Raw genomic sequence first — 16,449 nt, 5'->3', positions numbered from 1 at the left:
AGAGAGAGAGAGAGAGAGAGAGAGAGAGAGAGAGAGAGAGAGAGAGAGAGAGAGAGAGAGAAAGAGAGAGAAAGAAAGATCACCGCGATAGTACGTGAGACAGAACACGTCGAGAATTACGATCTGCGCTGTCGCTGGCACGCCACCACGCTAGGTCGCATTGTCGAGTAGGTATTTTTTCCAGGACCATTTCTTTCTCGCCGAGACGCATCCACATGTATTTTCACGATTCTGTGTGAGTGTAATACAATAATGTAGAATCCGTGACAGTAAATCGGACCAGTGTTGACTGAGTCCGCGTTCAATCGATGAAATTCGCGACAATAATTTTCGCGCAACATCGGCACGGATTCTCTTTTCGGATTACCCAGATCGGAATTTCGAATCAGCTACAAGTCTCAAAAGCAATAATGTCATCTTTCAATACTACTTGTACTACCTGACACAATAAATGTAAGTCTACTAGACAAATAACAGTTTTTGTTTCGCTTTGTCTATTTTTAACGCGTTTATCTCTTCCGACATTTTTCTTAGACGTTTATGATTTTTTTTTCACTCTTTCAGCAAGTTCTCCTTTAACTCTTCACATATGAAGAAAACGATAATAAGAGTCACGATTTGTAGCATCGAAGATCTCGAGATTCTTCAGTATTCTACATAATCGACGATATTATGGGCGGGCTTAACGTAGAATTTAAATTTCTACTCGAATATATTCCCTCCACAATGAAACGTAAGAAGCCTCCACGCGATGCTTTTGTAGTCGCTATCACCCTAGACTAACATCTCAAAATCAAAATCGTAAAAAGGGAAGAGAGAAAGGAAAACATTTTACAGAAAAAATCATCTCCGTGCGAGATAATACCTCATGAAATGACTATCGTAATTATCAACAGACAGTTCCCGAGATCCAATTAATTGTCGGATGGTACGGCGGTTATTGCTGCGGTGGAAATTATTCACAGCGAATGTCGTGTTGTTCCTTAACGCCTTGGAACTTGCCGTGCTTTTCGCACGTGGAACTTTCGTATTCAATTTATGCCGTGAAAATTCACGAGCGCGCTCCGTAGGAGTGGCTTCACCAGCTACCCCTTTTGTCATCGGAAATCGAATTATTTTCCTCGATCTCTCGCCTTTGCTGATTTATTCTTATAAAAAGGAAGTCTATAGGAAGTTATTTATTAATTGAACGCTATTACGGTAATACGATTCGGTCATTATAATGGCGAACGGTCCGGGACGTCCTTCGGCGGCGAAACGCCGGATGAGAATCGCTGGCGCAAATGATACAGGACGTACCCCCGGGATACATCCCGGTAATTCCAAATTATCGCGGTGGTAAATATAGCGAGGAACAAGGGGTGGGTAACACGCATCCAATCTCCCCACTTAATCGTCCCGAAGAAACACACAACCATGCCAGGTTACTCCACCGGAAATCCATTTCGTGCGGACATCGTGCCTCGCGCGGGGGTGTGCGCGGACGGACGGCGGGATAACGACTAGCCGGCCTAATGTCCTCACGGTATAAAAGTCGAAGTAGCTTTTCGTCATCGGGCTCGTTACACACGAAGAGGCTCGGAAATCCTGCGAAGCCTCACGGATCCCGGGGCTTGTCGGGGCCACCCTCGGAACGAGGGGACCATAACAACCCCTGTCCATGTAACATTTCGCGTTCTCACGTAATCGCTCTTAAAGTCACGGTGCGACGAATCGAACCGTCGACGCGAACCTCTCGATCAGCGACTCTCGAGAGGAAGTAGACACTGCGGCGTTGAGATCTCACACCTCTAAAAAGAAGAGAGTAACGGGGGCAAAGGAAAATAAGAGCGAACGATGCGAGAGAGATGTGGGAGAACGCGGCCGTAACACCGAGATGGCGGAAGAAACCGCGCGAAGTGAAGGCGAATTTATTACGGTGGGCTCCCGTTTACGTCGCGGGCGAAGGGCTCCCAGCAGTATTTCGTGTATCGAGGCGTTGTCATTTTTATTTTCGTCCCGCCGCGAGCGGAGCGCAATGAGAATCGATTTACCGGGTACTGGTTCGCTCTTTCTCTCTCTCTCTCTCTCTCTCTCTCTCTTAGTCCGCGGCGAGGAGTTCACGACGTCGTCTTCTGCCGACGTCGTTATTTCCAGCGTTATTTCGAGGCCGCGCGGTCGCCACCGTTTTCCTATTATTCTTCATTTAATCGCGCGCGCCACCGCTGGGAGATACGGATTTTTCGCGCGTCGATTTTGCGGGCGCCCTGCGAACGAGGTTTCGCGGTGATTGATATTGCGGGGATGTGTGTTATCGCGATCGAGACTCCGCGATTTCCGATCCGTTCGCGCGCAACGGCCACGGCGATAACGGCGACGGCGGCGGCGGTGGAGGCGGTGAATCGAAGATTTCAATTTCGAGACGTTGATAGAACGAATCGCGCGTTGGTTATATATAAAAGTAATACGAAGACTACTGCTCTCGGGAACAGCACTCGCGCAAATTAAGATTTTGATTGGAATCCAAGTTATACAAGCGGAATAAAATAAAATAATAATAGCTTCCAAGTAAATTAACTATACTCTGAAATAACAACGATTCTTTTTGTGGGAACAATCGCAATGGCACTGTATTCTTCAAAAACACGGACTCTAATCGAGATAGAGAGAGAGAGAGAGAGAGAGAGAGAGAGAGAGAGAGAGAGAGAGATATGTGCGTTATAGGAAGCGAAATGATAATATTCACCCTCGCTCTCTCCCCCTCTCTCTCTCTCTCTCTCTCTCTCTCTCGCTGAATAAAGGGGCGATAAAGCTGAGGCGTGCGCGTGAGCAACGCTTCCGTCGTTCATGTAAGATTAACGATAATTCGTTCACCCCGTCGTTACGAAAATATTTGTGTTTAAATGAAGTGGCTTATACAATTAGGGTAACCAGGTTAGCCTGCGCAGCAAAGCGGAGTATATTTGTGCAACCAGGGGAATTCCGCGCGTCTCGAAACAGTGGCGGGTATGGAAACGGCGTTTTCAGTAGAGCAGATGCGATTAAGCGCATCAAAAGAACGCGGCATCTCGCCTCCCCGTTCAAGCACGGCACGTTTTTGCCCGTCGCAAGAAAGCAAAGGGGGATGGGGGCGGAAGGTGGGTTCGCGGGAGATGGAAGGATTCTGCCGTTACTCACGTTTTTCTTTAGTCCTTTCAGCTGCTTCGAAGATTTCCACCAGGTTAAAACGGCGGGTGGCTTCGAGCCGGTGCTTTGACATTTCACATCGTACGTCTTCCCCGCCGACAGGATTTGATCCTTGCCCAGGATTTCCACCTTAAGTGGCTTCACTGTAGAAAACAAGAAGAAACAAATACGGTCAATTGTCATCGGATATCGATCGGTGATCGATCTAGAATAATTCACCGTTCGCGGTAACGAAGTTGTTTAGATGCGCGTAGAGGCCGAGTTAACGCCTCGCGTTTCTGACTTTCTCTATCGCGCTCAGACCTCCACTTTCCTGTCTTCCTTCTGCTTCTTCCTCGTAATATGACGACAACGGTTTTTTTTTCTTTTTTTGTAACGTGGCGGCGCATAACGAAGGACGCCGCTCGGTGAAAGCGACGGACGCGCAAAAAGGTGGAACGCAGGGAACGCGCGAAAGAAACGCCGAGGATAATTAGAATTCAGTCCGTTCGCGAATTTCATACCGAGCTCCTTCTGTGTCCGGCATTCTCTGCGAAAGTCCCCGGCCAACGGGTAGGAAAGAAAACGCAGATCGATGGCGAGGACGGCGAAAGAAAGAGAAGCGCGGACGGATTGAGAAAAAATAGAACAGGACGCGCTGACTGGCTAGGAAGAAGGAAAGAAGGACGAGCGAGAGAGGAGGAATCGGGGGAGTGAGAGAATGGACCGTATAATTGGAGCTCGCCGTGAAAGCGACCGAAAACAAAGGCAGGGCTGGGAAGATTGCCGGGCGCGAAACTCCCGGTGAAGTTGAGATTTCATTTGCAAATCAAAATTCATGCCGTCAGGTGCGCGCGGACGGAGCAACGTGAAGAATTCGACGAGGCTTTTAGCCTCCACCTAGACCCTCCCTCTCCTCCGCCTCAACCCCTTCGGCTCCCAGATAGACGAACGAAGACGGTCCTTTCGTCTTTTCGTTTTACTTCCTCCTACTTTACGCTGCTTTCGATCTAGAGGTTAACTATGTTAACTCCCGTAACGCCCCAAGAAGCGCACTCTCTCTCTCTCTCTCTCTCTCTCTCTCTCTCTCTCTCTCTCTCTATATAGAAAAAGTATTCAGGTGAACGACGAAGACGCAGTGTGTAATATTCAGTGGCGCACATTGGTAGATCGCATTATATCCGCGAATATGATTCTTCGCTCGCGTATTCTCTGTCAGATGTTAACTGAAGCCCCGGTAGATCTCGCCCGACAAGGATCGATATCACGCCTATCTCCTCGTTATCTTGCATATCTGCCGTCTAAATCCCGATGGCGGTTCGCACTACAAATCGCGCGCGAAATGTGCTTTATTGTCGCCGCGGGGGAGGCACGAGCGAAGGATCGTGGAATTGAGCTTTACGTGCCGTTCGTTGATCCGCCCATGGCTGGGCTCATCGACTCGTTCGTTTGTGTTTTCCCGTCTGCACCACCGCCGCCGTGAATTCTCACGAGGGTGCGTTTGCAGGAGGAGAACTTACGTTTCCGATCGAACACCCCCACGGAAATGGAAGCGCAAACCCGAGGACTTTCGTCGCCTCTCTCCTTCGGGGAGGCGCTTTAACGAGCCGCTATTATTATTCGCGCGCATGGAACGGCTTTAATCGAATTACGAAGCGGTTCGATAAGGCGCGCGCCTCGCTCTCCAGACGCGAGACGTTCGTAGCGCGTTTATCGTGCGACTTTTCAAGAGGAGAGACCTCGAGCAGCCGTGTGCCATTTTATCCGTGAGACGTGAGAGTAACGCCTAACTGCGGTGCTTAAGACCTTAAGAGGCTCCTCAAGGATCTATGGAGATATTTCGAGATCTAAAGTAGAAATTAGAGAGAAGAAGGGAGACGCATTTCTGATAAGAGATATTCGACGCTCGCGCGAAATAACAAAAAGAGAATTGCGGCTCGGAAGACATTCTCCATCTGCCCACGATCGTCTCAGTGATCGATCGTAACGCAGCACTTGTCGCTCAAAAGAATGATCTCGCATAGCGAAAATTATCTGAACATGAGATATTAGTTAAAATGAATGAAGATGACTAGCAAACACTGCGACATCACGTATGTTTTTACATTTAATCAATATAGATGACAGAGAGGACATTTTTCTATCCGAACAGGACTAGCAAGATATTTTGCTGAATGGTGGATTAACGATGAGCGAATCGTAGACATTTCTCATGCATGCAACTTTGTCTTTTAAAGCAGCTTTTATATCTTTTTTTTTTCGAATTCTGATGAAGGTGATTATCAACTTGAAAATTATTCCAAAGTTCACCTGTGTGTCCCAAACTTTACACTCGGTCTAAGAGAGAAGTTAGCCAAACTCCTTTAAGACAGTTCAATCTTGTTCAAGCTTTCTCAGTGACTGAAGATCATTGAAGGAAATCGATTTATCTGTTGAAAATGAACTTTCAACCCGATTTCGACTAAGAAAGGATCGAGAGGGATGAGACAATTTTCTGAGGGGAGAGGAGAGGGGGAGGAGGAAGAGGGATCAGGATTTCGCACCGAAAATTAGATCGCCGACGAAAGTTTCAGTTCACGGAAGGTACAGGACTATATCGCTGCTCGCGTGGAATCCACCGGGTGCAAGAGAAAATAATTGCGAAATTATATTGGTGTTTATAGAAACGACGTCGGTTCTCATGTGGCAAGCTGGAATCGAGCAGCGTAAAGAGGTGAAGAAGAGAAAGTCGGATGGCGAGAGCGGTGTTCTCACGAGGGGGTGGGTCGGTCGTTAAGTGGCTCGTTCGTAGGTTAAAGTCGGTTGTTTCGGAAACGACTGAACATTAGGGGACTCGCGCGTCTAGGTTCGTATGCGCCGATCCCGCGAATCGTCGGCTTAAGTGAAATTTCGCCGAGACCCGCTATGCGCGATTCTAAGTGATATTATTGCCATAATTTGGCAAAGCCACCGTGAGCCCGTATCGTTACGGCCCCATCGGCGGGGGCGGAGGGGGAGGGGTTGGGGCACGAGCGGGAGGAATGGCGGGAGCGCGCTGCTCCGGCGGTCTCGCCTCGTTCCGGTCTCGCGCAAAAGCCTGTAAACGAGGCGACGATGTATACGTTCCCAGCAGCCTCGGAAAATACAAGGAAATATACGGGGACGCGCGCACGTTCGCGCGACGGAATAACACTTGCCAGGAGTTCCCCCCCCCCCTTTCCCCGCGGGTAAACTAATTAATTCCAAGCGAGCGAAGAATTCAGCCCCGGCGAAAACAAATCACCGTCGAAGTGTTAATCCTCTTATACACGCCCGCGAGCATCCCACGAACTTATGCGTCTGTATATCATATTAAAGATGCCCGAGAAGATATTCGCAGGGAGCGCCGTAATTCCGTGGAATCGTCACTCGCGGATTTCTTCCGCTCGAGATCTCGTAGTTTTCAGTTTGTCCAGAAAATTCACGCGCGACGAGAGAAGGTGGTTGGTAGCCTCGCGTGTGGAAGGAGGTTCGCGAAAAGATTTGGCGCGCGCGCTGCATTAAGGGAGCTATTCGCGTCGTGATTCGCGTCGGACGGGAAGGGAGAATTATTAGCTTCCCGCGGCTTGAGTTATCAGGCACAAGGAGTTACATTCCTGAAGTTCACTCGTCTCCGGAGTGGGCTAAACCCTTCTTCCATCGTCCTGAAACGAGAGGAGAGGCAAGGAGGGAGTAAGAGAGAGAGAGAGATAGAGAAAGAGAGCACTTTCGAGGGTCGTTATGCCGTTTGCGACTCCGCGAATTCGCAAACGCCCTCGTTCCGTCGCTGAAATCTGCTCGCCCGGCTTCGTTACGGAACTACTTTATATCGCTAGTTCACCGTCATCCGCTCGACGAATTGATAGCGGCCATAAAATGAACGGCCTCGATCTGGCTTGATCGGGAACAACCTCATACATAGTTCCTGTTACGACGTAATGTTTATCCATTTTTGTCATTGTAGTTTTATTTTTTTCCAATTTTTCTCGCATTAAAATTCGTTCTTGTGCTATTGTGCCATAATTCGGCATTCTTGAGGAACTAGTAATATTAAAACACACTGAGCACTCATCTCATGTACAGGAAATAATTGATAGGAAATTAAGCCAAAAAGATATATCCTCTGATAAATTATTCAAGAGGCAAAATGATTTCACACTTTTCAGAACTTTTTGAAGATTTATGAAGGCGGTTTATTTATTAAAAAAGTCTCTCGAATTTTTCAATTGTTTATCAAAAGTATGTTTTTAAAGTTGGTTAAAAACACTTTTTTCAAGTCAGTCAAAAATAAAAAATTTCGTATTGTATTTTCAGATATTTGATTCATTCGCATTTTCTCCTGAGTTATTACTAAATCTGCAATTAATATATAACAGCGCGTCGGGCTTCAAAATTTCACGAAAGATCGAGTCATCTCTTAATTTATCGAGGAACGTGATCGCAAAGTTTCGCATGTATCCGGCACATTGTTCTCTCGGTTTTCCACACAGATCTTTTCACAGCGTCACAGGAGTTTTACGGTTTATAATTATCACGCGAGCGTTGTCGCCACCTAGAAAAGAGAAAAAGCGACATGACGCGATCGGTAAGATCGCTCTAATGAGGAACTTCTTTTGATGTCTGATACTCGTTAGGTCGTTACTACTGACGGGCACGTAATCGCCTGACTATCGAGGACGCATCTACAACTTTCGTTAATGCTCGTAACTATAAAAGACTAATGAGTCTCGCGCACGCCCGCGCAAAGTTTGCGCGCGCGGAGGCGGCTTCATTAATTTTCTTACTAATTAACGAGGGGACGCCAATCGGGAGAAGCGCGAGGAGGAGATTTTTGCCGAATGGAATTTCTGTGTCGGAACGCGACGGTACGCGCCGTTGGAGAAAGCCGGGGCTCTCTTTGGCTTGTTACCTAACTTGATTATTCTTGCCGGTGCGCGCACCCCCGCTACGGAATCAAACGCTTCCGTGGAATGAGTCGTTAAAAGTTGAATAAGTTCGCGAGACGAACCCTTCTTTGTTCTCCGGTCGCGCCGAATTGCAACTTCGTCGGCAGAAAGCCGACAGCCGATTTCAAACGGTCGCGACAAACGAAACACGTCGGTAGACAAGAGCCGCCGGTAATAGTCGTCCGTTATTCCATTGCGACGTTTATTCGTTTTTTTCGCACCGACAGCGAGAACAATTATGCTATTTTACCGTGGTATTTTATCAGTTCGATCCTGCCGATTACGTCGAGGTAACTCCAGATTCGTTACATTACTGATGACAATTAATCCGTCACTGTTTATGTTTCTCTAAATAATAATGGGTGAAATGGTGTGAGAACAAAATAAAATAATAGTGGCATATTCTTATAACAAGAAACTGTTGGCATTTATTTGCGTTCCGAATTTATCACACATGTACGTTTCTTCTTTATTATTTATCATTTTTTCCATTAATTATGTTTTTTTATTTTCTTTTAATGTATCAAATTTTCGTGAATATGGCTCCGTTAAATTCTCCGAATTTTGTAAAAAGTAGCAAAGTATTTTCCCACGAGGCGATAGTGAAAATTATTTTTGTTAGAAATTTATATTATAGAGAGAGAGAGAGAGAGAGAGAGAGAGAGAGAGAGAGAGAGAGAGGAGGAGAAGAGAATCTATTCTGACTCTATATAAGCGGATGTTTCACTCGATTGGAATGAATACATTGCTCTGACGGTGGAATGCGTCAGATTTACTCTTCAATTTCGAGTGAAAGTATTCGTTCGGCGATTTACACAAGATGGAGAATTCACTCTATGGGAGTGAAAAATAACTTGAATTGGAGCGACACTCGGCTGTCGGTCTACCTGTCGAGTGCAATTTCACTCCTAGAAATTTAGAGAGTATCTTTACTGAGGGAATGTTTGAACGAGTTCCGTCGCTGCATTTCGCGCGTGTATCTTCTACTTCGCAAATTATCCTGGTCGATATACAATGCTTGAGAAAATCAACAGCGTCGCCATGACCCGCTAACGGTTTGCTGATCCTAAGGAGGAATATATCTAAGATAAACGATGTCGGGATAGGAAGCATTGCTAAAAATAATAAAAATTCATGGCCGGGCATACCGCTTCGAGATATATTAAATGTAAAAATATACAATATTTTTCCTTCAACGGCGAGTTCTGCTAAGAACTCGATATTCCCTGCTCTTTCGAGCCGCATATCGTTCCGCTCCTCTTGCTCAAAACTAATGCATAATTTCATCAATCGAATCCATCGATAATATCTCATACATATGTAGAAAAGTTATGTCCGCGCAATATTAAACAACTGTATGTAATGCGACGATAATGACGGTGGACTCAACACTAACAAAGCGGAATGCACGCGTGCAAAGATTGCAAAAGGCTTTTGTGACAACTTGAAGTATTATCATTTGATAAAGAATGTACAAATTGTTTTGCGATCGAACAAATACGGTGCAACAAAGTTTGTCGAAGTTCATACATCTATATTATATAGAAAACAGTTTTCGAATTCAAAATAAAAATTTACTCTTCCGCAAACCTTTTCACGCGCTAGCGAAAAACATGAAAAAATTATATTTGCTGCAACGAGCCGCACTCTATGTCGTATTTTGTACTAAAAATTATAGGAGAGGAAAAAGCTGTGCATTTCGTGGAAATACGAATGACCGAGAGATCGTGAGATAAAAAAAACCGCGTACACAAAACGCGGTTCATACGATAAAATCGCTGGGCGTTATCGCGCTAAATATTGCCGACGGAAGAATCCATTGACGGTCTCGAGAGAGACAGAGAGAAGTAGGGAGAAAGGGAGAGAGCCGGCGATGGTGCCGGGCGACAGGCACCACCCGTTGCGTCGTTCCGTAACGTTGCGAATTCGATTTGTTTCTCGAACGGCCGTGTCTTCCTATTAGCGCGCGCAGCGCGCGCGAGCGCCGTACCGTGCCGTTCCAATTTCGCAATTTCCATTACGCAGAGCTATCGTATAACTATTAACGACCCTGCCGCTCGTGAGCCATTCGCGCATACATCGGATTTTACTTCGGTCCCGGTGGTGGCATGAAAAATTAATGGGACACATCGCGCGGTTTCGAGGGCTCGACCAGAGAGCGCGATCCTCTCTCGTCGATCCACTCCATGAGCCTCGTGTATTCGCCGACCTCGTTGTCAACCGCCAATCGTTCTCGCAAGTCGATCGACTTCCACCCGCGTCTCCGCCGCGCCTAAGGTCCTGCGGCTCTCCCGTTCACCCCTTTCTCGCTCTATCTCTCTCCTTCAACCATCTCACTCTCTTTCGCCCTCTCTCTCTCTCTCTCTCTCTTTCTCTCCTTCAACCATCTCACTCTCTTTCTCCCCCTCTCTCTCTCTCTCTCTCTCTCTCTCTCTCATCAGACCTTGTAGGGATCGTACGGGCGACGGAGCGACGCGATTATGCGGTTAGCGGCTTCTCGTTCGGCGCATTTCCAATTAGCGAGAGGATTGAGCGAGAGGCGCGATGAGGTGAGGCGAGACGAGGCGCCGCGGGATCAATTTCGTTATGCAAGTCGCGGCGAGCGGAGTGCACGGGCGGATCGGTCCTCGACGCGAATTCTCAATCGGGAAAAACGAAGTACTATTCGTCGGAATTGAGTCGAGTGTTACATCTGGTCGAGATTATTTCCGTTATTCCGGCAAACGAGTCCCTCGGATCCCCGAGTCGATATTTACGTTCGATTATTCGGCCGGCACCTTCGCGAGGAGGGCACTCGACGATCCATCGTGGCGTTGTCGCGACGTCCGGCAGGAATCGCGTCGTAGCCGTTTTACGATCGCAACGAAAAGAAGACGGAAGACAGCCAAACGTCGGAAAACACGTAGTGCCGTGGAGAAGCGGGAGAGCGTCTTTCTGATCGGCAGTATAATCGAGCGTTGCGAAATTTTTGATCGAGATCTGGTCATCGGTTTACGCACAAACTTTTCACATCGCGCCCGAGAGCCGGCTTCTACAGTAACTCCTCTCTGTCCGCTCGCTTAACGGATCGTTGCATCTCCTCAAGTCGGAGCAGCTTCCGCCTTATTTAATTTAAACTTGTTTGTCCGACGCGCAAAAGTTCGCCGTCGGATAAACTGTCTCGAGCGTGCCGATGAGAACCACCATACTGCTCATACAATTATGAATATTAATTTTCCGTATCCACGGAAAAGGCGTCCGACGGAATTTCGAAATTTCCTCAATCACGAAGAACGTGAGTAGGAGCACAAGATGAGACAGTCAAATGGATTACTTCGGCAATTATTAGTAATCCTCGTGCAGAGTTGGCCCCATCCCTTTCCCCCGTCCACCATGTGAAAAACGAATAGCTCGAAATTAGAAGCTTTTTATGAGCTTTCGATCCCCTAACATTTTTTAGCTCGTTTCCTTGAGCAGGAATTTTGATTTCTATGTACGAGAAAGGACTGAGTGAACATTTATTCAGCTCTCTAATCTCTTAAAATTACAGAGATATATTAGTACAAGTTTGCAAAAATTTAGATATTGTAGATAAATTCATTCAATGAGAAAAAAGATAAATCATACATTAATGGAAGTGAGTTTGTCAGTAAATATGTTATGATAAAGGAAATATATCTAAAAGTTCGACGAACCTCTTTGCGAGCTGCTAATAGAAATTATTACGTCACAAGTTACTTATTCGCAGTACTTATTACGTCACGACGAGAGAGCGTGATCCTATAAAGTTATAAACGCCTCCATTAAATATTGATGCACGCAAAACTAATTCGCTGGAAAAGTGAGACAAAATCTTATTAATAATTAAGCCCCGGTTTAAACTTCGGAGCAGAAAATATCGTTTTTAAATTAATACGGAGACGAATGATTTCTGGGATAGGCACATACGTACACACACATGGTGCACGAAAGATTATATTCCGAAATTATTTTTACATATACACGCGCCCGATGAGCAATGAATAATTCGATCAGCTTTGCGGTTTTTAAATTTTCGGACGCGAGTGCGATATCACACGTGAATAACCGCGATCCGTTTGTATCTCGTTCATTTTCGATTGTCAGATCCGGCAGGAATTATTTCACGCCGACCAATTAAAACAGTGCCAGCTGTCCTTTGACGGACCGTCGATGGTCAATTAGTCGATGAGAAAATTGAAAGATTTTTCATTTCGTGCGTCTCCCGAATTTTTGTTTTCATTTTGTCCTTTTTTGTTTTTGTTTTTTTAATTTGTTTTCACGAAACGCAGTATCGCCCTCAGCCCGACGAAATCTGATAAACCAGAAATACGCTATCTCTCGCACGTTCGTTGCATCGTCGAACGACGACGTAACATTCAAACTGTATTTTTTCCATAACTGTGTCGCACCGTACCGATTCTTCCCACAACCTGTTAATCTTTGATATCAACAAATTCCTCAGCAATACTCGTTATTGAAAAGAGGAGGAGAGAGTCTGAATCAAAATTTTAACCCTACTTTCGATCCTGAACTTCCCAATATATAAAGTTATTCACAGAGAAGTAAATTTTATTTCACATGAAATTAACTTTAGTACATCCCACAGAAAAATTTTCAAGTATTTTTTCTCAGTGTAGAGTCAAAAAAGGTTGATGAATGTTTCGGACCATCGAAGTATACATAAGGTGGAATATTGAGGTCGAAACCAAATTTCGACTCGGCGGAAATAGAATGAAAGATTAGATGTGTTAACGTAAAAAACTGTTTGTTAGTCACTGTGATATATTTAAATGTGTTGAATATCAGGAGACAGGTTTTTTTCACCGGAAGGAGATGGTAGAGGAGACGCTTCAATTTCTTGAAGTTCTGTAAGGATGATGTAGATGACTGGAACGTTGTCTCAAATTATAGTCTCCAGAAGGATGTTGACGATGATCATTACAAGAAACAAATGTGATGAACTTGGGAAAAACACAAGGAGTTAAGATTCTTGAGATTATCAGGAACTAATATTCTGAAAAAGAAATATTTTAAGTCGAATGCTTCCGAAGAGGAAGCCAATTGTTGGTTTCTCCTTCTCTTCGTAGGGCTTCGTTGTATTAGATATTCTCTCCGCAGAGAATGTTTATTAATTTCGACTCTCCCCACAGAGAGTATTCCATCTCAGTCTCTCCCCACAGTGAGACTTCCAGACTTTCATCTCTCACCACAGAGAGAAACGATAATTAATTTCGTTTAATTTAATTTCTTACCGATCAAATAAATTCTCTTCAAGCGACTAACTTCTTTCTAGCTTGAAAAGAAACTGCAAGCGTTGCTAAGGAAAACTCGCTTGTTGAACAAGAGACATAGACTTGTTCCGAAACACAAAATGTAAACGAACATATGAGTTTCGCGATTCTCACCTCTGTATCTGCTCTGTAGTTTGCCCGAAGTTATTTAAAATAATATTTTCCCATTTACTTTTTAATTCTTGCAACAAGAACAATGAAGCGCGCGTCGTCATGCGCCCCGGCGAATTAAAATACGGGGTCCTTAAACGAAAAGGAGTGTAATTGATCCACTCGTCAGCCTACTATATTCGAGTAGATAACACCGATAATATCCCTGGCACGCACAAAGCCCGAATGCGCTTTGTGTCACGCGATAGCGGCGTACGCGTGAAAGCATAAAGCTTAATAGTAATTCAGCTGTGTTCAAACGAAAGCCATTTGTTATGCCGGCGAGCGGCTCTCGCGTGTATAATTATGGCGCGTGTTACAGTGTCGCGAGCAGGTGGGCGTCCGACGAACTTTTCATTACAACTTCTTCCCTCCCTCCTTTCACCCTCTGTCCGGCAACAACACGTGTCGAAATAATAATCGCCTTCGAGTCACCGACTTCGGACCGAAGGAAATAGTTCGGGGTCGCAATTTTCCCCGGACCTGCCCGCCGTTGTTTCCGGCAGCGGGGCTTGCAGCGGCCACGTCTGGCGACGAAGTGCAAGAGAAGGGGGGAAAGGGAGAGGGGACAACGCGGGATATTTCCTTTCTATCTCTGTTTTTCACGAAGATTGATCGAACGCTGCTGCGGCCGCGGCATGTTACTCACGCGCGATTCGTCGCGTTTCGGAGCGATTCCGGAAGTGGCGTTATTAATGACATCGCGGGGTTGATTGCTTTTCGGCGCGAGGGTACGAGAAGCTTCACCCCGCCCCTCTCGTCGGATCTCCTCTCCCTCCCCTGTAATCGGTGAAAAATGTTTCAATTTCGTCTCGTCGAGAGTCCGCTTCCATTTTCGGCCGAGCCGGAAAAAAGGGGGAGAGAGAGAGAGAGAGAGAGAGAGAGAGAGAGAGAGAGAGAGAGAGAGGAAGAGAGAGGGAGAGGGTGAGTTTTCAGCCAGACAAATCGGATCTCGCGTCGGTTAAATATTCGCTCTATCCTCTTCGCGGGGAGAAAATATTGATATCGATACGCACAGGATATGCAGCAGACAGAGATAGAGATAGAGAGAGAAAGAGATAGAGGGAGGGAAAAAGGATGCAGGGTGGAGTGGGACGGGACAGGGAATCGGCCGAAAGTATCGCGCCCCGCCGAAATTGACGGGCTTTTGCATATTCATAACGCAGAGGGTACCTTGTTCCGCGGTTATTCACGAAATTTGAGACATTCCCGGGGAAAATGTTCGGAATTTTTTCGTACTTGCGTAATAGCCGAACGAGCGAACGAACGAACGAGCGAGCGACTGGACGAGTGATTCCCAGTCGTTATTTTACGGACGAATCGAGAGTCTCTGACGCACGAAAACCACGACGCGCGATTCACCCTTTTTTTTATATTGGCGTGAATTGCGTACGAACATGTTGCCTCGATATCCTAGACGGAAATTCGGCGAGTCTCCACGAGCGCGATTATCCGCGAGAGACTTTATATAATGCATGAATTACGGTCCCAGGTATATCGTGTCTGTGTCAATTTGTTGCAATTTTCTTCCTACACAAACTTTACGCATCGAGAAAATTTTATCGAGAGATACGTCTTTCTCTTATCGACATCGCGTCATCGATTCATTCACGAACGAAATGCCAATAGCGACATAACACAGGTGATAGCGAAATGTGACCGTGACGCGGAAAGGTGACGTTAATAAGTGCATCCACTGAATGCTCAGTAAGCTCTTGCATCTGATTGATGTATATTTTAGACCTAAAGAATCTAGGAATATGCCACCTCTCTGAGTCAACGAAACGTTATCACTTGTGTGTTATGTCACTACTTGCATTTCGCTTGTTTTTCCACAAAAAAAAGAGAAACGAATGCGCCCTTATTATGCTCGCGTTTTCCCGCAAATAAGGAAGCGCCGACGTTTTGATAATTAGGATCGCCTTCCGGACGGAGAAAAAAAGGGACGAAAAAATTATTACTTTCGCGAAGTAGGTCGGTGCGACGCGCAGCGCCGCTCGCAATTAGCGTTAATTGGAATGAGTGTACTCACTGTTAAGCTCTATGATGACAGAAGTGCTAGGTGGCAGCGCTAATTGAGTGTTATTCGCTCGGCAGGACAGCTTGGCGTGATGGTGCCTTCTCGTGAGTGCCTTCACAGTCACGTTACTGATGGTTACGACGTTGGTCTCGCCGTCCGATCCTTGAGTCTCTCGAATCTCCGTAGATGCGTGAATATTCTGCGACTCGAGATACCACGAGACTTGCGGTCGAGGTTTGCCTGCGCGAACGAAAGAGGAGCAATTAGAAAAGCAAAAAAAAAGGGGAATAAAAAATAGAACAAAGTCAGATGCGCGCCGAGCTAAATTCGCTTTGCTCGTCGAGCATCTCGCGAATATTGTCGAGTCAAACGACGTACATTTTACGCGCTGGTATAGCGAACAGGGCAAGGTTTCTCAACTTTGTGAAGTTTCATAAAGAATTTTTGAATGGCATCAATATCTCGTCATGCGCGGAAATTTAATAGATGACATCGAGTTTCGTTGTAGTCGAGAGAAAAGATTTTCTGTCACAACTGAAAACTTCGTTCTAACTGAAATTAACAGATCTATTTCATAAATTTATATCATGAAATCATTGGTGGTGAAATGTGCTCTTAAAAAGTTTGCTATTTTTCCGGCAAGATTTCTGTTTTCTGGAAAAATAGATCTAATTAGCAATCTGTTCCCGTATTACCAGAAACATGATAAGATTGAAAAGAATTTATATAAAAAAAGAAACATTCTCTCCGTGTGTGAGTAAGTTGTCAATTGTTTTGTAATTGTAGACGCAATTCCTTTGCGAGATGCAAGCAAATTTGCTTAGTCATAACATCAAATTTCGATTCGTGAATTATAGATTCGTCAAATCAACCAATCCATCTTTTTCACATAAATCTTGTG

General features: G+C 45.6%; 2 protein-coding genes across 5 annotated transcripts in view; one reads left to right on the top strand and one right to left on the bottom strand.

The window, feature by feature from the left end:
• The window catches only part of LOC116842719, a 294,323-nt gene that overhangs the window by 109,599 nt on the left and 168,275 nt on the right, over window positions 1–16,449 (top strand). The window lies entirely within an intron of this gene.
• The window catches only part of LOC116842632 (hemicentin-1-like), a 287,444-nt gene that overhangs the window by 105,139 nt on the left and 165,856 nt on the right, over window positions 1–16,449 (bottom strand). For all 4 annotated transcript variants that reach the window (XM_032812102.1, XM_032812103.1, XM_032812101.1 and 1 more), the window contains 2 exons: window positions 15,561–15,788; window positions 3,157–3,308 (listed from right to left, as the gene is read on the bottom strand). In XM_032812102.1, coding sequence (XP_032667993.1) covers window positions 3,157–3,308; window positions 15,561–15,788 — 380 coding nt within the window. The remainder of the gene's footprint in view (window positions 1–3,156; window positions 3,309–15,560; window positions 15,789–16,449) is intronic.

Source organism: Odontomachus brunneus, unplaced genomic scaffold (genome assembly GCF_010583005.1).
Source record: "Odontomachus brunneus isolate Ranch 3 - 2012 unplaced genomic scaffold, Obru_v1 Obru_scaffold_026, whole genome shotgun sequence".
Lineage (NCBI taxonomy): Eukaryota > Metazoa > Arthropoda > Insecta > Hymenoptera > Formicidae > Odontomachus > Odontomachus brunneus.
This window is presented reverse-complemented; position numbering and strand designations above follow the sequence as displayed.